Below are 22,748 nucleotides of genomic sequence, written 5' to 3'. Positions count from 1 at the left end.
CCCATAGTCCTGAAGCCCAGTTCCCACGTGGTACAGCCTGGGGCTGGCAGAGTGCAGGGCTATTCTGCAGCTCACCCCGTCCTTGCATCCTTGTGCAACTCACAGATACTGCGAAGCCCAGCCACAAACAGGGAGCATGAGCCACTGGGATACGATGGGCTCAGGGAGGCAGGCCAAGCTTTGGCAAGGGTGCAGCAAAACGCCTGGGTCCCCCATGCTTTACAGTGCAGTTTTCATAAATGCACAGGCCACTGCATGCACGAGCCTTGGCCCTGTAATCTTTTTGCAGGCTAAAAAATGAATAAAGAGACAGTCTATACAGCTCGTTTCCATCCTTGAACTCCGTTGTGGACCCAGTGGTGTTACGCACAGCGATGGGTTGCTGGAGGGTAGCAGAGGCTGTGAAGGGCTTCATGTCACCTTCATGTCACCTTCATGCCAGCTCTACTCTCGGTGCTTGCTGTTGAGGACGAGGCAGCCCCGACTTCCCCCGCCAGCTCTGCTACACGTGCGCTGCCTGGGAAAGCTCATCACCCTGATGGGAAAAGGCATTCCCAAAGAGCCTGCAATGCTCAGCCCAGACAATTCAGCCAGACCACAGGGGAGGGGAGAATTACCATGTCGTTGGGAGAGGGGGTATATACACCAGTTAAAATTAAACAGCATGTTGGTGGTAGCATGGAGAATTTTTTTTTTCCTACCTGCTCTAATGAGACACAGTCCCTCAAGGCAGACATTTCATGATAAAGACAGTGAACAGGTAAATAATTCTGTGCATTTACAGATCTTCCAGTGAGAAGCTAAGATACAAAGGGAGTCACGAGGATTAGAAAGCACTGGAGGGACAGCCAGTCAGAAGGCCAGGAAGCACTTCAGGGAAGGGAAGGGCTCCAGGATTCACATTCTTTAAATGGTCCAGAAGAAGGTGCAGAGTCAGGCAGATCTGCACCACCTCCCACCCAAGAAAGCAAGTGCTGTAGGATGTGGAAGAGGCACAGCTGGCTGGTGGCAGCATTTGTCTCCCTTGGGTAGATAAGGCAGAGGGGGTAACCGATGGGCAGGCACAGAGGCAGGAGCAGAATCCGAGGACTGCACTTTACAAACCCAAGCTTCCTGCAATTGAGTTGCTCAGCTGTGAGTTGTGCTCCAGTCTCTTTAGAAGAAAGCAGCACAGCCTGCCACTGCAAGGAGAGAGATTCTCTTTCAGGGTAGTTGGCACGCTGCTCACACTGCTACCTTGTTCTGTGGAGATGGAATCAACCCTCTTAGGTATCTAACACAGACCTGTGAACCGACATTTATAGCGCTCTGTCAGCAATCAATATTTACTCATTCAGGTCTCAAGAGGCTCCTGGCAGCTGAGAGAAGGGTGAGGAATTTCAATAATCCTACTGAACAGCAAAGGGATGCATTAAAAAGAAGGGGAGAAACCCAAGCAATAAGCCACATACAGGGTCAGTTGCCAGTGGCAGCAAGCCGAGATCCAGCAAGGGAGGGAGCAGATGGCAGCTTCAGACTACGGAGCTATTTTTATTTTTTAACTCAAATCTTTAATTGTGCAGAGTGATAAACCTTACGTGTGCTAAGGATAGGGGAATGCAACAGCTTCTACACCCCTGTCACATCTGCCCTGGAACATATATGTCTTAACACTAAAAATGTGGAGCTCAAACCAGCGCAATGAGGTTTCTTCCTAGATCGTGATGAGAGAATTCAAGTGGAAGCTGTTTTTAAAAAAAACACAAACACGCAACCCAACAGATTAGAGCTACTTAGTGAGGGGGCCCAAATGAAGTCGGTGTCTTAACTGAAACCAGTACATGTGCAAGTCAGATCACAAGACTGTTGCTGAGTCAACAATTTCTTTCCAGGTTAACCAATGACCCCATGAAAGGCTGGGATGAGCAACATGTCCGGGGCTGTACTTCCCACATGTAAAATAGAGAAAAATCTATTTCCCAGGAGACTTTGAAGCTAAAATATGTTTTGCAAAACAGTTTGGGATGAAAGATATTGAGAAAAAACACAAGAAGTCTTTTATCAACTACAATCCACAACTTCTGATGGAAGAAAGGGACACAGTCAAATCTCTATCCACATACCAGAACAGCCAAAGGAAGAAGTGGAGAATAAAAAGCACATGCTAGGTATTTTTGTCCCAGTAATAAAACATTTACTAGAGCAAGCAGAAAGTAAATGCACAGCTGATAAAGAAAACATCACAATGTCACAAAACCCTGACAGTTTCTGATACTTCTTTCAGTAGAAACAAGACAGAGGTGGGTGCTGACATGTTTCAACAAAAGAGTTCTTCCTTACCTTTATGGCGCAAAAAAAAAAAAAAAAAAAGTTATAAAACAGATAATACACACTAGTTAAAAATGGTCAAGCAAGATTTTACAGTTTTAACTACGTGTGTCCATTATGGGGTGATATTTGAGCTGTTCCACTTAATCGCTTTTCAGGTTCTCCCTAAAGGCTTCTGAGCAGCAGGTCCCTGAATTTCTGAATGAAGCCTCTTCATTTAACTACGCTTCATGGGGGGGCACCAGCCTTTGATTGCTGTGGCGTATCTACATTTTTTTCCCTTTTTTGCTTTTAATTTGAAGAAAGCACTCAACCCTCTCTTAACAGTGGGTGCATAGGCACAGCAGAGATACAAGTTTGCTATGCAGGCTTCCACCAAAATGAAGGTTATTAGGAAAGAAGACGTTCTTTAAAAGAAAAAAAACACCTGGGCAATGGGATTGGGATTGATATACTGACCACAAACAAGCCAGGGAGCCCATCCTACACTAACATGTGAATCTGTGGTTAGCTGGGCTGGAGAAGGATCCCTTGAACAGCTTCATTTAAAAAAAAAAAGAAAAAGAAAGAAAAATCAACTTGCTTCATCCCACCTTCAGCAATGCAAACTGATACAATCCTAGTTGATGGGGAGAGATGTAAGGGGCAACCTGGAGGCCAAATCATTTGGGGATAAGAGAATATGTGAAGAGATTGGGGAAGAACTCGCCATACTGAACAAATTGCTGAAAGACTGATGTTTAACTGGTGGGTCCTGAGCAACTCTAGATTGACTGCTTTTTTAAATGTGAACGCTGGTTAAGAAAAGACTACTTTATATTTCTATGGATAAGTTTCTTAATGTTCCAAGGATGTGAAACATCTTCTTTCTTGTCAAGAAGATCATTTAAATCCAGCAGAGAGTCACTTGAGCACTGAATGTTTAAAAGCAGAGCCCAGGGAGCTTTATCAAAATGATTTCTCTTTGACTAAGCATTGTGTGTACACATTATTAGAGTAAATCTGTCCGTAGATGTACCGGCCCAGACTTGCACGGGGAGTTTGCATGGTTTCCTTCTCTTCCCCCAGGTGCTCAACAACCAGTTACCAAAAACCCCAAGAAATCCTCTGGAAAAAGACAACACTACCTGCAGAGATTCCAGGCTGTGAAACACCAGCTTTTAACTGTCCCACCGGCTCTTCTTACGTTTTGGGGGCTCTGGGACAGCAAAACCATCTGTCTTGTTGTCTCGGTTGTTGGCATCCTTCCTGTTCTCACCATTCCTGTTCTCGTTGTTCCTACCTTCATTGCTATTCCTGCTATCACTGATGTTGCGATTGCCACTGCCCACATCAGCGAAGTGCCGATTTTCACCATGGCGATGGTTGTCGCTATGTCGGCCTTCTCCGTGGCGGTAAGCGTCACTGTGGCGACCGCCTCCTTCTCCATGGCGTTGCACATCATTGTAGCGACCACCACCCTCTCCACGGCGTGGGACCTCATTGTGGCGACTGTTCCGGTTGTCGTACCGTTCTCTGACAATGCTGCCACCACCACTGCTACTGCCGCCACCACTGCTGCCACTGCCGCCACCACCACCACCGCCGCCGCTGCCAGTGGCGGCAACGCTAGTGCTGCTGCTGCCTTCTCGACTGTTGGTGCTGGCATTTGTGTTGTTGAAGCCCTGTACTCCAACACTTGGAAAGGTGGGAACGCTACTCAAATTCCCCGTGCTGGTGAAGCCTGGAACACCCTTTGCTGCTGCGGCAGCTGCAATTGGGCTGTCAGGATTTGCAGCATTTTGCTGTGCTGAACTTGTCGGTACTGAGTTCAAGCTCCCAGCGCTGGTCCAGCCACTGGCACCAGCAGCAGAGCTACCAGTCTTTTGATTATTTAAGCTTGCAGCAACAAAGTGGCTCTTGTACTGGGACTGCCGGAAAGAGACAGAAAGAAAAAAAAAGAGAGCATGTTTGGCTCTACCCTGCCCCACAAAACATGCAGTTGTCACGCATACACAAGCCTGTCTTGAATTCTGGGGAACCCCTAGGAAAAAAGAGTTCCTATAAAAAGTCAGTCTTGGAGGGATTATGTTCCTGCTGTGCTTACGAACATAGAATTAGTAACGGACATCTGCTACCAGACTACAGAAACAAGGGAACTCCTATATTATGGGGTTAATTTTTACACTGAAGAGAAAGGGTTTACTCTGTTCCCCATTTCTTTGGGTTGCAATTACACTATTGCTGCTAAGCAACCTAAATAGTATCAAGCCTAGAAGCAGAATCCAGAAGGGAGAGAGAGCAAACAGGCAGCAGGAAACAAAGTAAGTTTGGCAAATTAACTTTGCGCAAACATGTTCAGTCCAGCCTGCATACTAATTCTACCACTTTGGACTGCAAGGCTGAGTGGGTGCTCCAAGTAGATAAGACATGGCCACAACCACCAAACTCAACAGGGTTTCTGCATTTGAAGCGGGCGGGGGGGGGGGGGGAGGGAAATCGTCTTGAATCATCAGCAGTAAAGCTTTTCCATGTTATGTCCTTTCTTCTTGAGTTAGAACTTGGAGTACAAGTGATCAAACCAACCTGAAAAGCTGCTTTCATTGCCGTAAGTCTGTCTCCCATTGCCCCAGTGGATGGCTTGTATGCCTCATAGTTACTCATCACACTGTTGTTGTTTCCACGGTCCTGTGCAAAAAGACAAAGGACAACTGGAGAGATTTATCCAACACAGACAGTTTCAATTCAACTGTTCGCCAAACCTATCTTGGCCCTGGAAAGACATCTACTAAGGATGACAAACTTTTGGAGAGCACTGAGCAGCAGAACAGTTTGCCCCATGACCTTGAGGACGACAGAAAAGTGAAAATGCATTAAGTCCTAGTAACTCACTAGGAAACAGTATAACCACGTTTCCCAGCTCCTTAGAGTAGAAGCAAAAGCAAAATGCAATCAAATGGAGATTTTTACAGAGGTCACAGCCAGGACCAAGTGTGAAAAAGGCTTCAGCTGTGACTTTTGCAAAGATGCTGACCATGATGTGTTTTCAATGTCTACAGTTAAACTCTGTCCCCATACACATTGGCAATAAGCTGTTTCCTAGCATGGACATACCTTAGTAAGTATTCCCAATGCTGCAAGATTTTTTTGTTGCCAAGCATCAGCCTGGAAATGGCTTTTCAAGCAATTTATTAGTATTTATTTTGCATTGACAGTCAATTTGCGAAGAATGTCCAAACCTTCTGGATCACTCTGGCTCTAAAGGCGGCAGCTCTTGACAAGAGGATAACAGCATGGGCCAGTTTCACTTGAGATATTTCTGATACTAGTGCTGAAAGATTCTGAGATATAAAAACCTTTGAAAGAAGAGGCTATACTCCAGAACCAAGAAGATTTTCTAAATTAAAGAGTGGTCAATACTAAGTTTAAAGGTTCCAAGCATCTGTAAACCACTTCCTCAGCATCTCTACTTACAGAATTTTCTGATCCCAGACCAGGACGTTCACGGTATCCTAAGCCACCACCACCAATATTCAGCTTCTTGCCTTTTCCTCCTTTGAAACGTGATTTCCGGAACCACGGATTCTGTACAAAAGAAGGATAAATTCTTCTCAATACAGGGAATAAGAAGCTTCATAAATGCATGTAATAAGACTCAGAAAAGGAGGATTTTCAGCATTTCAAAAGAAAAATGAAAACAGAATGTTTCCCATTCAACAACACAGCTGTTGCAAGGGGATGGGACATGCCAGACTACAGCGCTTTGGAACTAAACTGTAGACAGTTCTGTCATGTGGGTCTGAAGCTTTTTTTAACAAATGCTTTTTATGAAAACTAATTTTTTTCCCCCTGAACTTTCATCCACGTTAAATTTTTGGGGTTTGCATTCTAATAAACCCAGGAATAAATGCAATCTCTAATGCCATTCATTTGGGAGCTCTGCACTTGCTCATACTAGGGTTTTATTGACTTAGCCCACTGTCCAGCTACGGAGAAATGAGGTCCTGTCAGCAAAACTTCCTGCAACAAGCAGTGGCCAGGAAAGGGCAGTCCAACCAGACATCCTCCTGTTACCAGGTTTTTAAATAATGGTTGGCTTGCACCTCTTTTTATGCCCTATAGTTTCTTCAAACCCGAAGAAGCCAATAAGCCAAGCCATTTAGCTTCTATACTCTTCCTCTCAAAGGCAGCCTGTGGAGCTCTGCCTCACAAATTGTGTCCCTTCTGAAAATGTTGCCTCTGTACCTTGGAAAAAATACTTCTAGTAAGTGCCTCTAGTGCCCAAGCTGCTTGGCAATGAAGCCAGAAGCATGCTAATCCATCTCTGAATTTGGGAATTACCAAAAAGCCTTTACTCTCTTGCCGCTACATGGGCAGCAAAAGACAAGAACTTACAGAGCTGAGGAGCACAGTGCACAGGAGCACAATTGTGCTTGAGGAGCACAAGCACAATTGCTTCAGCTATTTGTCATACCTATATATAGCAAGCCTGCCAGACAGCACTGCCAAGCAGGTATAATGATCACGCAACAACCGTTCCACAGAATGCATATCCCTGTAATTGTTTTCTAGTTCAGCTTTCAGCTAAGCTGTATTTCCCAGATGCCTGCCATAAATGCATATCAAAAATCCAACTGTAATGAGATAGTGGAGCTGGAGTATTCTGCTGCCATCACACAGATTACAGTTCCTAATTTCCTAGGCAGTGCCTACCCCAAAACAGATTACACACTGTGTTCCACAATTTACATGTCTTCCTGGATTCTTTCCAAGGCCATAAAAACCACTAGAAACCCTACTTAAAAACAGTGTAGGTTGCCAAAAGGTCACTGCGAACATATGATGGAGCCAGAAACAAGTCCTAGAGCTCCTGATTTTGTGCTAATCATGGCAGGAACCTTCCTCTACTCAAGGAGTTTTGCTTCTTTGTACCTGCATTGCTAGATCCAACAGCTCTTTGGAAACATGTTGATTAGCACCTTCCAGATTTCTGACAAGATCACCAGCGAAGTTACTGTCTTTGGGAGTCAGCAGAGTGTAGGCAACTCCCTTCTCGCCTGCTCTGCCAGTACGACCAATTCTATGGGTGTGTGTATCTATGTCTCGAGCCACATCATAATTGATGACAGTCTTAATGGAAGGAATATCTAACCCACGAGCTGTAATAAAGAACAATATAGTGGTAAGCATGATTATCCTGAATGAATTCAAAGTAATCCTGTTCATACAAGCATATCACTTCATTCTGCTCCAGCATACGAAGGGAGTTTCCACAGGACCACACCCCGGTTAAGACACCCTTCATAGGCTAAAATTCTTTGTTACCTTAAGTCTAGCAATATCTTCTCCAAGAGTAGTATAAGTTATACCGATCCCCAGGTTCACAGGATTGAAGATGGAAGAGATCTCTTCTAAATGATTGTTAATTCCAAGGAAGAGAGAGGGCTTTATTAAAGGACACTGAAATTCATTCTTTGTTCAGTTAAACATTTGGGTACGAAAGCTGTTCTAGACAAGGCTTCAAGTGTGTCCATTTCCTCTTCATTTAAGCATGCATAATGTGTCAGCTGATTAACAAAGAGCAACTACTTCCTTAAGAAATAGATTTTTTTTTCTGTATATTAAAAAATATCTGTCAGGCTGTAATTTAAACATCATCAGAAGACTTTAAAATAAAATCCCTTGCTAACACTGTGTGCTTCTGAAAAACATCTGGAACACAGTGCTCAGCAGGTACGGAAGCCAACCTTGCTGCCTTCCACTGAAATGTGTTAGCCTTTCCACTGATATCCACAACTTGTATGAGCTGCTGTTTCTTAGAACATCACATACCTGCCACATCAGTAGCTACTAGGATCGGGATCCCCTTTTTCTTAAATTCTGAAATGACTTTATTCCTCTCACTCTGGTCCATGTCACCATGAAGCAGTCCCAGATTATGATCCTCCTGCTTAAGGTTATTGGCCAGCTCTTCTGCATTTGCCTTCTTGGTGACAAACAGGAGAACACTCCCAGAAGATGTGAACTCCACAAGGCGTCGAGTCAGCCAGTTCCATTTGCTAGGGCCAGAGGGGAAAATCTCCACAATTTGAGTAACGTCTTCATTTGCCTAAGGGGAGGAATAAAGACAAGCAATAGCACAGGCTAGAAATGACAGCATGGAAAACATGCACAGATGGCAGAATAAACCCAGGAATTTAAACTAGGTGTGAGAATAAAAAAAAAGCAGGGGACCAAAATGCTCCTTTAAAAGACATTTCAGCTCTTGTCTAACTAAACGCTGACCACGTCATTTTCACAGTGTGGAAAAGGCAAGGGTTAAACGAACTATTCTTTGCTAAACCTGAGAGGTAAAGTGCAGTCTTTGACATGATGCAGTTTAGCACCCTACTGATCTAAAGATGGGTACTTGCAATTTAGATGCTCTTGCAACAGATGCTATTAACGTCTAAAATAGGCTGTGCAAGAGCAGGCCTGAGATGGAGAGGATGCTCATCAGTAAAAGTTACTCATACGGCGATCAGAGAAAGTACTCCTGTGGGCTGTGACTCGTCCTCAGAGTCAGGAAGAGGGGAGGCATAAACAGACTCCCTATACACTCCATATTGCAAGTAATGAAAGTGCAGTAGAACTCACAGCACTACCGCACTACTTCCCACTATCTGGAAGTTTCTCTGAAAGATTTAATTTTTACACATTGAAGTATTAATTATTTCAAGGATGACGCTCTCAAAGTAATAATTGAGATCAAAGAAAAGATAACATGTGATTGAGCTAGGAAAGCTGCTTCTTAAGCGCTGTTTAATTTCTTGTTATAAAGGGGTACCTCACATTCCTGATTGAAAAAAATTAAAAATGAAGAGAACTGGTTAAAAGAAGAATGTTCTGAAGGCATCTTGTGAAACTTCTTGACAGTTTTCATATATTATAAGTAAATTTCTTCACAGCAAACATAATCTGCCCACTTCATTGACTTATTACCAAATCCCTAGTCTGCTAACAGTTCAGCTGCTACTGTCAAGCAAGTGTAGAATGAACATTCCCACATAAACCAGCTGAAAGACATTACCCCCTAAATTTCAAGTCCTTCATTGCCAAAGCTGTAATTTAGAATTTTGAAACAAAACAGAAGAATATACCCATTGATTCAGCTTAATAAAAAAATAATAAAATCAAGCACTGCATTAATGTTGTTTCACTCCTTGATGGAATCTCCCGTCACTTACATATTTGTTGGCAGAAAGAAAGCTCAATAAAATTAAAAGAAAAAAACCAAACCACTTACAATTTTTGTTAAGCACAAAGTAGTTACTCTCAAATATAAATGACTACAGCACTTTACCATAAATTTCAGACAACAGAAACAGAATGGTTCATTTCTCTGCTTGTCTCAGAAGTAATGTGGAATTACCTCTCCAATGTCTCCCTGCACAACTCGAATTGGGTCGATCAGAATATCTCGGGCCAATTTCTCAATCTTCTTACGGAAAGTGGCACTGAACAAGAGGGCTAAAAGAAGAACAGTATTTGAACTCCTTGAAAAATAAACTTTCTTTCAGAAAATTGCACAGATCTTGTAAATGAGGACCTGTACAACTGTATTAGATGTCAGTGATGACCGGTCTGTTTTACCAGTTCTAATGAAAATTATCAATTCCACAAGTAGAATACCTCGAAGTGGAAACACATTTCATGGTATCTGAAATAACATGTTGATAATATGTGGCACTGCTGAGAACTTTCTTTCATGGCAGTTTAGAACAGAGGATCTCAAAGCATATGAACATTAATTCAGCTCATCATCTTTTCCCTGAGTAAAGTCTGTGGAGGGATTACAGACTGATGAACAGCGTGGTTAAATGCCCGCACTTCACAAGCGCTCCCTCCCAACAGCCCACACTGAGAATTAACACTAGTGGACTTCTGCAAAAGTCTCATTGCGCAGCTGCATCAAGAACAGGAAATCCAAGCTCTGTTCCAGACTCTTAATGATACCCACCGTATACCCTCCTTCAACTCTCAGTTTAGTCTGAAACATGCTTATACTTACTCTGTCTGTCTGGACGTACATGGCTTGCAATTGATCTAACCTGATATTCTGGAAAGGAGAGGGAAAATGTTCTAATCAACATCATATGCTCATTATTTAGTAGAATAATTCAAAATACAAGTTCACTGCTCCATTTAACAAATAACCATAGAGTGAATGAGTGCCTCTCACTCAGTATTTAATTATAATGTGACTTCCAGCTGCTCTTTGCTGCACAATGGAAGTTCCTTTGCTGTACAAAGAAACTTCTGCAAGTTCCTTCAGCAAGGAGTTCCATAAACAAAGATTCTAGCCAAGTCTGTGCATACCCTGTACATCTTACAAGTGTCTCCCTCCATTTCCAATATTACAGTACTGTCAAATCTTTGCTATGTCCCATGATTCTTGAGTACAAATTGAAAATCATCCAGATCTGAATGATCAAACCTCCTCCAATAAAGTAGAAAGTTCTTTTAACATCACTAGTTTGTACACACAGAATCAAAGCACTGAAGTGACTTGCCCAAAAGTTACTCAGCAATTCTAAGAGAAAAGTCAGCGGTTTTGGACTTCAACATCAACAGGATGTCATTGATCTCTTTATATCACCAGATATTAGGCCTTTAAATATGTCCATATTGTCTATAAAATATTTCCTTAATGTATTTCCAAGTATATGAAGCTACAGAGCTTAAAAACAGTCCTACTAAGCTGGGAACTGAACACCATTGCTTTCCAAAACAGTGACCTTTGTTCATTACATACCAAAACCCATATCAAACATTCTGTCAGCTTCATCAAACACAAGGTAAGTGACTCTTTGAAGGTTTGTAGCTTTCTTTTTCACATGATCAATCAAACGACCCTATTAAAAAAGAAAAAAAGGCCAAGTTTTTAAAGCATATTTTAAAAAATGTTAATATATGCAACCTTCAAGCACTTAACTGCTTTTTAGCCTCACTTACCAGAGACTTAGAACAGAAAACATCTCAACGCTTCAGCCTAGAAACGAGTGTCAATATTCAAGTCATAGAAACAGATTCCTAAAACTCTCCTCAACCATGCTTGACAAGTTGAATTTTAGGACTGTTTTTCCAACGTTAAGATATCCGAAATCCTAAAATTCTCCAGTCTTCATTAAAATTACATTTTAAATATGAACTGGCTACTCAATCCCACAGTTTTTGGCAAGGGAGTTCATCACACTTTGTTTTCTTGCCTAGTACCCCAATAAATAGCCACAATAAAATCTCCTCCAACCATTAGTTGCTCAGTTTTGCTTCAGTTCCTAACCAGTTTTTGCAATAAGCAGAGCCAGTTGACAAAGGTGCTCATTTACATCACTGGTTCAGCATCAACACCCATTCTGATTCAATGTTTCAACCTTTCAGTATTACTGCCACGGGCTCTATACTGATTCAGGAAGATGGCACTCAAGTTCATGACATTCTGGGAATTCTCCTCATGAATTTAAGGCTTGGCAATCAGAAGCTGGTGCTGCATACAACTGACACAGATTCAAGCAGATCTTACTTGCTACTCTGTCTCTATTGGAAATCACACCTAATGTCTTTCAATTTCTCTTGGAACACAAATAACCCCAGCATATTTGCTCTCAACACCTGATAATCTGTGAAGAAGCTAGATTTCAGAGATCAAGAGAACAAATTCTGCATCACCAATGGTATTAAAAATCTGTCTTGGCTTCAGTTAAGCAACAAGAAATTGTACTGTTTGCATACAGGTACTTACTGGTGTGCAGACAACTATCTCTGCCCCCTCCTGGAGGGCTTTGGCTTGCTCCCACATGCTTCCTCCTCCATACACAGCTACAGAGCGCAGATTATATGCCTTACCAAAGCGCTTACATTCAGAATGGATCTGAGAATTTTAAACAAAGCACATCACAGTTCACGTTAGACAGATCTGAGAAAACATACCTACCTTGAAAATATAGTCCAGCTCCTGAAATCCACTTTTCTGCTAATAACTTAATAAAATTATTCAGAAATCCTCAAGGCTGCAGACTTCAATACTGTGGATAATTTCCAGTAATTTGAGAAACCTATTTAGGCATCCACCATAATTTAACCTGCAGGCTCTATCCTTTTACACACACAATTTGTGGCAAGGCATCCACAGTATTCTTAATACTTAGAAATAATATGGGAGCACTGTGCAAAAATTTACAATTGCAGATTTGTCATGATGCTTCAACAAAAAGAGGTATAAGAGAGAATTGTGAGCTTACATTGGAGGCATGTTACTAATGCACAGTGGTTTTTTTTTAAATAGTTTCTCAAATAATTTCTGCCCAGAATTTTGTCATCTTCTATAAGAACACTGTATGGCACATATATGCTTACTATACACTTACCTGCTGGCAAAGCTCTCTGGTTGGGCATACAATCACTGCAATGGGACCATCCCCTGGTTCAAGCTCCTTTTGATCCATGATGTGAATCAACATCGGCCAGATGAAGGCTGCTGTTTTTCCGCTTCCCGTCTTAGCTATCCCAATCATATCTCTGCCACTTAGTGCAACTGGAACACCCTAAAAATAAGGAGATTCTAAACCCATATTATGCCTACCTTAGCATATTCTTGTGCTAGATTGTTACACAAAAACTTAGATAACAAGAGAAAAGCACATTACAGAGGACTCATAGCAACATATGTCGATGCTTACACATTTATTGCCAAGTTCAGATCTGAATTGGTTTAAGGGCTGGAAGCAATGACCATTTTATGACTGTTGGTGTCCTATATGAAGTCAATGTTTGGGCACAGTACAACATCCCAAGGATATATTTACTGTTCCACAAATCTTGTGGAACATCTTGTCCAGCTGTAAGAATGCTAAAAACAAATTCTCAGAGCCTATTCTTTCTGCAACCACTCTGAGTGCTGAAGTCCTCAGTTCATCCCTACTGTTGCTGTAAGGACCTCTCAACCACAGGTTTTTACAAATAGTATGGACTAAGGTCCTAATACACATCCCTTGGACACAGCACCATGTCATCTTTTATACTTCACACCACTTCAGATACTTTTCTTGGTTATAATCACATTAATGATAACCTTAATTACTTATAATAATCAATTTACATGCAGTAGAATCCCTTTTGCAGGCATGGCTCTCCAAGGAATGACCAGTTAAATGGTCCAGCTTATAGGGTATTTATTCTAACTCCCAAAAGAAATTAAAAAAAATGCCTTGTTGCATACCTCTTCTAGTTACAAGACTTTCAAATATAAGCTGTTTAAAGGAACAAGGGTGTCAATATATGTCTCTTTACTCAGCTACTGCTATGGTTATTTTTAATACAATTTCTAAAAAAACCCAAACAAACCAATCTTTCATGCATTTCTATAAGCAAGAGATGCCACTTGCATGTTTTTCAGTCTTCACCAAGAGACAAATGAAGAAAAGAATATGGATATATTTACAGTGGTCATTTAACAAGAAAAAAAGTGGGTAAACTTCTATATAAAAAAAATCAAAGCTACTTTCCTAGAAAAATACAAAATATTCTTCTCTGTGACAGCTCTATATAGGAAACTAGAATTGTATACATCCTCACATGGATTAGGGACCTTCGCACATGTTCTATTAGTTCCATTTTGATGTTAAAGAAGTAATGACACTCACCTGACATTGTATAGGAGTGGGCTGGGTATACTCGGATTTCCTAATTTGATGCATAAGTTGCTCATCAAACCCAAAATGAGCAAAACTACTGCCAGGCCTTGGAGGAGCAGCACCGGAGACCTTAGAAACAGAAACATACCTTTGTTCATGAACAGTAAGAGAAAAACAGAGAGAGCGCTGTACAAAAATGAAAAAAAGTGTCTCTACCTCCAAAACTGGCTTTTTATTTTTTGAATAGACATAAGTTTAACTAGGTGAAAACTCCAGATGTGCTGTGTAAATAGGACTTTCAGGTATAAAAATTTAGATAAACTGGCAATCAACATAAGCTACTAAACATCGTATCTACCTCCTTCTATAATTAGTCTCCTTCTTCCCCAAATAATTCCCTTCACAGAAAGGCACACACTAATATGTCACAAATGGCAAAGAAGTAATTCTTGCATATAATATTTCGAGTTTCAATTCCTAGTTCTTTAGTCCAAGTGCAACCATGCAACTGGCAATCCCGGGTGCCCGCTTTGACAAGTCCAGAAAAGACTTTCAAGAACTGCTGAGCAAAACCAAACTCCCTTGAATCAAAGTCACTGAAGGTATCCAAAAGGCTTGGTATTCAAAAGCTGGAGTTTCCTATGAAAGTTTTCATTAAAACTACTGAGACAGTCCAAATAAATGGGAGAAAAAAGATCCTAGGAGGATAGTTTTGTGACCAGCTTACCCGGAGATTTAGCTTATGACGTAACTCCACCACTTGCTGTGGGGTGAGACTGGTGATCTCCTCATGCTCATCATAGAAATTTTTCTCAAATGGTGGATATTCAATCTGCAAGGGGTAATTACTCAGTTAGTCCAGGACTCAAGATTCTCTCTCTGTACACTTAGTTTTGGAGAGAAAGGATCCTTTTGAGAAAGTGTTCTTAATTATCTGCAAGAACATTAGTTTAATATGAAGTCATGTGAAGGATCTTTAGTATGACTCAAGTGGCACAGCACTGAAATAGTATCTGCCAATATTGATGTACAGGGACAGAACCATGTTTCAATCTACTTCTTAGCACCTGCTTTCTAGAACACATTGGACAGAACAGAATGGAATAAACTTCTTACCTCTGAATGGTCAATAGGTGGAAGAGGATCAATGATTTTTTTGGATGGTGCAATTGGATTCCCATCACTATCATACTCCAGGTTATCCTCTTCCTCTTCTTGGACCACACCAGCAGTGGGGTTTTCAGCCATGTAGCGAAAATAAGCTTCCTGCAGCAAAACATATCAGTAAAATCACATACAAGAGGATGCAAAAATACTACTACATTTGTTTAAATGGTGTACATGCTAGATGGCTGCTTTCACACCCACCATTGAAGAAAAAAAGTCCACTAGAACTGGTTCTTCTAATAAATACCAACAGTTATGTCCAGAAGAAGGACAATAAATACAAATGAAGAAAACAACTACAGTGTCAGTTAGACCACAAAGATGCTTTTAAAAACCAAACTTCTTCTCTTACATGTCTGCTTAACAACTCCTTCTACCAAGACATGTTATGCTTTAACAATAGAAGAATCTATGAATCACATGAACAAAGTACAAACACTGCAGGTTTTTAAACAAAGAACACAATGTTACTAAACATGTGATGTTTACATTTTTTTTAAACACACTATGCCAAAGGTAGTTTCTCCACTTTCCCTAACTAGACTCTAAGAAAATAAAATATATCTATTTTTCATTAAGAGAGTCAACAGCAAATGGGAAAGAAAGAAACTATTTCAGAAGAATCCTTCACCACAAGCCCAGGTTAGAAGTCACTGTCAGCAACTGTAACATGCCATCCTTACAGCTCACAAATATGTACGTGTCTTACAGAATCTCACTGGCACACCAAGACATTCTTGTAGAGAAAACACCAGTCTCAGTTGACTTTCAGGCAAATACTTAAGAATAGATTTTTAAAGCAAGGTTCATTTACAAAGAAATGTATATACTCAAGTGGCTTTTTGATTTGCATGGCCAATTATCACTTAGTCACATAGATATGCATATACAATACACTTGAACAACAGCTATCTACTAGCGTAAGTCACCTTTGCTCACACTTTAGCACAGCTACACTCACCAAATTGGAAGCAAAAGCCTAAAGGCCAGACAACCCTGCCACGCTCTGCATTACTGCGAGTAACACAATAGTTATTAATTAAAACTTAGTAGTAAGGTACATTTCAAAATGAAGTCTTTGTTTATTGTTTCTGTTACAGTGATGCTTATAATCCTCAATCAGAACGGGAGCTCCTCTGAAAATAAAGACCAAAAAGCCTGATTCTTGCCCTTAACAGAAATTTCACTGCAAATAGCCTCCACAGTTTAACAGCCTCTCACTGGTGCTCCATGTTAGTTGTTTCTGCTAATTTCAAATTTGATGAGACCCTCAAATACTGAAAAACTTGTACAGGAAGTTGAAATTCAAATTGTCTGAAAAATATCTTCTTAAATGGAGTAAAAAAGAATGAAATTGTCTCCTAATATTCTTCCTTTTTCTAGTGAAACACCTAGAAGGGTAGAGGCAGCAGGGTAACCACCACAGCTTCCTGCTGAATTGTCCGGATACTGCACATGATACTGGAGTTTTGTTTGTACCTAGTAGTATAAGTATTTGGGGAGGGAAGATAAAAAAAAGAAAAAAAAAAGAAAATAGAAAGACTGCATAGGAACTCACTTGGTCATCTTCCTCTTCAATGTCATCTCGAATACCCCTGGAAAAACAAGCGGAGAAAAAAAACTTCCCTGCAAGTGTTCCACATACTCAGCTCCATACTTTCATTTGATTAGTGCTGAGCTCCATATTTCGTGGAAGACACAACACTAACAACTCAGTAACATTTATAATCCCAGCCCATGGAGTTTCCATATTTGGTGCCAACCGTAACAGCGACCCTGTTTACTGAATTCTATTTACTTGTATTAATGAGACTGAAAGATTAGGACTCCGTCTTCCCAGTAGAAGCCACATCAAAGATCATCCTGGTCTAAGCTCTCGATGCTACAGAAGTCCCATAACTGAAGAGGAATATGAGCCAGGAAGTGCAAATCCAGTTCAGAGCTTCCCCGGGTGGTGATTTGGATCCAGTGTTCTGTTTCAGGACCATGTATAATCTGGTCAACCCCATACAATGCAAGTTCTACCAATGTCTCTGACATTTAGATCAAGAATCAAGAGCGTTACTTTCCTTGGTCAAAACTGACAGATAAACTGCAATATGTAAACTGTTTAAACTCCAAATTTAGTATCCCAATTGTCACATGCTACCTAATACATCAGCTTTACAGGGAATGTCTTAAAACCTGGTTCAAGTTTGGAAGAATCTCCAGTACTACAGCTACAGCAGTACTGAGTTGTTTTGCTCACATAAATGCAATTTTAATCTAAACCATCCTGATCACTGCAAGGATGTGGAAAGAAGAAAAATTATTCAGGCTGATCTGAAAGGTGGTAGTAGATGTGCTGCCCCAATTGCGTGGCCTAGAAAGGCTTCTTGTGTGAGACAACTCTCAGTGCGGTTACATTTTACCATGGATGCTGCCATGGATTCTCCCTTCCTTTTATTCAATTTTTATTGCACCGAACTTTACCCATGGAGGATATCATGTGCTGGTTAATGCTGTTTACTAGGTATATATTATATTGCCTACAGAAAATCATCATCAACAAAACGCATTGGAATTCTCTTAGCACCATACAAGACACAGGCAGGTATGGGAATTATAAAAGAGAACTTACTTAACATTCTTTTTTTCTTTGTCTTTATCTTCAAGTCTCTTCATGTCTCGAGCAGCTTGATCCTAACAGGTCATAAAATTATGACATGTTAAAAAAACCAAGATGATAAAACATGGAAGGGAAAAATGTTTCTACATAGCTAGACCATCATGCCACAGAGGCAACACTTTTTGGACTATACCTTCTCTGGTTCCATATCTTATTATGATAAATAAATTCGCCTACTAATACCTTTGAAATTTATATACTGTAACTTTGTGGCAATATTGTTGAAAAAATATATTCTCCACATCCCTCATGAAAACACTGTGATAGAATCCAGCTAATAACAGAACTGTAGCTAAGGAACAGCTCATGATGAACACAAATAATTTCAATTCAGGTAGTGTAAAATGCACAAAACCTTAATTTCATATTCAGAGACACACAAAGCTCTTGTTGTGTTGCCTCGACATACTCAAAACAGTTCAACAGTTAAACTACTGTAAATCATATCTGCCCTGTCCCCATCTAATCCACCTTTGAGTTCTAATTAACACAGCATCTTACATAAAAAACAAAAGCTAAGTGACATTCTGAATACAGCTGCCAAAGTCATGAGTGACATTTGGTGCTCCTGACGGAGAGAAGTATGGCCACATAAATTAATAAATGTTTCACGAGCCAGGTCTTGCCTCCACTTCAGCCATGAATGCCTCCAGAGGATCATCATCGCTGTCAGAGTCTGCTGATTTGGAATGAAACTGCTGGCGAGTGGGGGAATTCTCTGCGGGAATGTATGGCAATTCGACATTGCTGGAATCTTCCTCTTCATCCTCAAAGTACCTGAAAAGAAAGAAACAATGGCCTGGTCAGCACATAGTCTACAGCACCATGCTGTCTTTCATCGTTTCTGAGTAGAGTCAAGTTTCCCGCACAGAGATGGATAATAAAAGTCAGTACGTACACAGGAAAAGATGTTGAGATTTATTTATTTCTTTACAATTATTCATGTTGTAAGCTAAAAGTGGCGGTAGGGCAAATGGATGTTACGAAACTGATCTTGAACGGCTCTCCCAGGCTGATGAATATAGGACTATTTTCCGAGCTCCCTTCTGTTCAACACATTTATGCAGCTAACAGAAGGGTTAGTAAAGAAACGTGGAGTTGACTGTTTCCCTGCGCAAAAGACACACAAATTTATCCTGCTTGGATCCAATTCTGAACATACCACTGCAGGCAAAGTCTTGTTCAGACCACAGCATAAGTGACACTGAGCTGCCCAAGGCTCAGCTGAGGTAGATATGTTCTTAGGGAGGGGAAAGCTAGAGGAGGAGCACTCTCCATGGGCTGCTGTAGCATCTCACAGTTCTTAAAAGATATTTAAAGGCAAGGATGTATTCTCATTCTCATTTTACAGATGATGGGCTGGCACCCAGAGAAAGGGTAAATACTCAGTCCAGAGCGACATCAAAAGTCTGCTGCAAAGCAAAGATGGGAGTACCTGCAGGTGACTAGCTCAGTTTTTCTTGACACTATTGCGATAAAGCTACCAGGGCTCTCTTGCACCCTAATGCCATGTTAGGGTACTTATCCCTGAGCAGGCTTTTCTAAATAACTAAACTTCATAAATGTCACCGATACTTCCCCCGACCTTGGAAACTTTAAAACACTAAAATCTAGAGCTAGATAAACACAAGCAATAACCCTACTTACGCATTCTCTTCATCAAAATTTGCTCGCTTTGACCCAATTTTGTAGAAAGAAGGCAGCTGAGGAGGTCCTGATTTCGCAAATGCAGCAGAAGAACCAGCTGTTCCAAAAGCACTATGAGACTGTTGAGAGAGCTTAGGCTCCTCTTTCTTTCCAGGTGTTATGGCAAATCCACCAAAACCAAAGCCTCTCTTAGTACCAGGTCCACCTTTATTCCAATTCATGATGTCCTCAATATATCTGTTAAAAATCACAAAAGACAAATTAATGCCCAGTCTGCTTTAGGCAGTAATATATAACTGTGTCACAATTTTTCTTTTAACTGGATTACTTCAGTCATGACAAAGAGACTTGTGGAAATGCGACTGACAAAAGTTTGATCTGTTACCCAAAAAGACTCAGGCCTTGTTCTTCTCTTTTAAGTATGAGTGTATCCACAAATCGAAAAAAAAAAAAAAAACCAAAAAGGTTGTCTTCCATAACAGACCATGTCCCTCAATGACTGTTTAAGCATATTTAAGATATTGCCTGTCTTGCCTGTTTTGCAATCCAAGACAAACAAACCCAAGGCTGGAACTTTGCATGTCCATAACAATCCCATCCTTGAGTGTTTCATGGTTTTGTAAATACCACACTACAAATCCAGATATCTCTAGAAAAGCAGGCCCAAAGTAGCACACAGCACACCACTCTGTTATGAGACAAGGCATACTTCTACCAAAAAGTTGACTCCCTCTTAAGAAAGCATCTTTAGCCATATATGTTTGTCAATCTACATTTTTCAAACCACATTTTCAATACTCCACATAACATGCCTGCCCAGATCTCAGTTTTCTAAGTTAGATGAAGAGAAGACTGATCTGATATACTAAGATGTACACGTTCCATTACAAGTAATTGAATTATTTCATCTGCATGGTCAATTAAGTCATACCTTTAAGGCAGCCAAAAAGAGTATGACACCCACTGCTTTCAAGAGCATTATAATTAGATGGCCCAAAGGCTACAAGTCTTATTAAACAAATCCTCACATTCAGTAAGAATCCTCCAATAACATAAGAATTCACTTGCAAAAGAAATAACCTGAGAGTAAATACTGCTACTGCTCCCTGTGCAGAATATTTACCAGCTTGGACCTTGCTCAATAAATCTCAAGACCAGATCAGAGCTCACTAGGAGACTTTGGGGAAAACTCTGCTGTTCAGTTCTCCATACTAGCAGCTGTTCTCCCACTTGCCCTGACACACCTTGCAAGTTTCACACCTGTAGATGCGTGGCAGATAAGAGATCAACATGTACCACAAGTGAATGAAATAGGTAACTTTGCACTTCTGCACAGTAGGCAATCTTGTTACTGCATCTGATTTTCAGGGCTCTTCCTCGCTGTACCTACCGACTTTTCTCCCTCCCACTACCCCAGAAAATAAAAAGAATCATTCTTTTACTCTGTCATACCACTGGAAAAGTAGGAAATTTGGTCTGTTTGCCCACAGAGCCCACTAGTGAGTGTACAGAAAGAGGGCTCCTACAGGACAGCGATGAAACCCAAAGGGAGACCGTAGGCTAACTGCCGAGCCTTTGCTTCCCTGCCAATGCCGTTCCGAGGGAGGGAACGCGAAGGCACGGACCCTTTCTATATATTCCCTGGATCTGAGGGAAACGCAGCAACATGGCTTAGCTGCTCCCGTTTCTGGCGGTTGCTGAAGAGAAGAGGAGCCCCCCTCGCCTGCCGAGATCGCTCTTCCCCCGGGCACAGCAGGGAAAGGAGACGGGGGGCCCGGCGCCGCGGAGAGGCTCCTGCCCCAGGGCAGGCGCAGCGAAGGGAGCCGCAGCTCACTCTCTCGGCGGCGCGGCCTCCTGGCACACCGGGGCCGGTAGCGGGGCCCCTCACAGCCCTTCCCGCCCGCGGGGCCCCGGCACGGGGGCGGGCCCTTTGTGCAGGCCAGGCCGAGGCCGCCCGAACCCGCAGTAGGCCGCGGTCCCGCCAGTTCCCGCCCGCGGAGGCCACCGTCGAACGGCGGGGGAAGAGCCGCTGCACCGTCCCACCCCGCCTGGCCCCACACCCCCTCACTCACCCCTCGGACACCGCTGCCGCCGGCCGCCGCTTCCCCGGTTACCGGGGCGGGGGAAGTGGGGGGTGGAGACGTGACGTACCTACGCACCAACGTGCGTACGTGCGTGACGTGCTGAGGTCAGCTCGCCTCCTGGAGCATGCGCGTTCCGGCAGGCGAAGCCGCGCGAGGAGGGCAGTGGAGTCGGGCAAGGTGTGAACTGTCGCGGGCCGCCCTTGCCGGCAGCCTCGGGGCCGCGCAGGGGCCCCGCTTCTTCCTCAGCCGGGAGCCTAGGGATTCCCCCGCCCTCTGCCCACGCGTGCACACAGCCACCCCTGCGCACATGTAGTCCGCAGTGCGCATGCCTCTCGCTACGTAAAGCGCTTAGGCTGCGCCGCTTGCGGCCGCCGCGGCGGGCGCCGAGCGGAGGGTGAGGGCCGGGCCTAAGCGGTGGCGGCGCCGCGTGACTCAGGTAACGCGGCCCCGGGCCGGGTTCCGCGGGCCCGCAGCGGTTGCCCCGCGCTCTGCCGGGCATGGGGCACCCCGCGCCCGCCTCCCCGGCAGCGACCGGGCCAGCTTCCCTCTCCTCCCCTTTCCCAGTGCCCGTTACCGGCTGCGCTCGGCCCCGTAGTGCCCCCGAGAGGGGCGGCCTGGCCCTGAGGGCACCGGGCATGCGGGGTCTGTGCTGTGCCCCGCTGGGGCAGGGGGCGCTGGCAGCGGGGCTGGGGAGCCCGGGATCCTCAGCACCCCTCTGGGGGTGAGAGTGGGACTGGGGGAGTGGGGCAGGAGAGGGGGGTCCGGGGTGGTGGGGAAGCAGGGAGCTCATTTTAGCCTCGCTAACCTTGACTTGTGTCCCTAGAAAGGAACCAGGAGCGGAGCCGTGTGCCTGGAGCGAGGGGATCCGCGGCACGGCGGTGGGGGTCCCTGCTTTAGGCCGCTGGGGCCCGGCGCCTCCCCCTTCCCTCTCGCCCGTCTGGAGGTCGGTGGGCGAATCGGCCGCTCTTGCCAGGGCAAGTCGGTGGCATGTGGATCGTGGAGGGCCTGCCAGAATGTATTGCGCTTTGTGGAGTTGTTTGTACTTGGAACCCGTTGTGACAGATCCCTGTAACAGAGATAGCCAAGTTAGGAGCGTGTTCTAGTTTTCACCCATCTCTAGTTTAACTGTCTCTTCCGAATTGGCTACAGAAGTTTATTTTGCATAAGGCGTTATGGAGTTGTGGGGTCTTTTGAAAGTGGATATACTCCAGTAGTCTCAAAATT

The 22,748-nt window shown here is 43.0% G+C and overlaps 1 protein-coding gene across 1 annotated transcript; it reads right to left on the bottom strand.

The window, feature by feature from the left end:
- Window positions 1-3,426: 3,426 nt before the first annotated feature.
- On the bottom strand, window positions 3,427-20,384 carry DDX42 (DEAD-box helicase 42). The gene is made up of 17 exons (XM_082010640.1): window positions 19,441-20,384; window positions 18,420-18,570; window positions 17,746-17,807; window positions 16,684-16,720; window positions 15,075-15,224; window positions 14,686-14,790; window positions 13,968-14,087; window positions 12,693-12,869; window positions 12,068-12,196; window positions 11,081-11,180; window positions 10,337-10,384; window positions 9,698-9,795; window positions 8,119-8,395; window positions 7,219-7,445; window positions 5,761-5,871; window positions 4,873-4,974; window positions 3,427-4,217 (listed from the first exon to the last, which is right to left on the bottom strand). The coding sequence occupies exons 1-17, from the start codon at window positions 19,659-19,661 to the stop codon at window positions 3,468-3,470; spliced, it is 2,865 nt and encodes a 954-aa protein (XP_081866766.1). The 5' UTR covers window positions 19,662-20,384; the 3' UTR covers window positions 3,427-3,467.
- Between the last annotated feature and the right edge of the window lie 2,364 nt (window positions 20,385-22,748).

Source organism: Phaethon aethereus (assembly GCF_964289735.1).
Source record: "Phaethon aethereus genome assembly, chromosome: 25".
NCBI lineage: Eukaryota > Metazoa > Chordata > Aves > Phaethontiformes > Phaethontidae > Phaethon > Phaethon aethereus.
The sequence above is the reverse complement of the archived record's forward strand: the minus strand, read 5'-3'. Positions and strand labels throughout refer to the sequence as shown.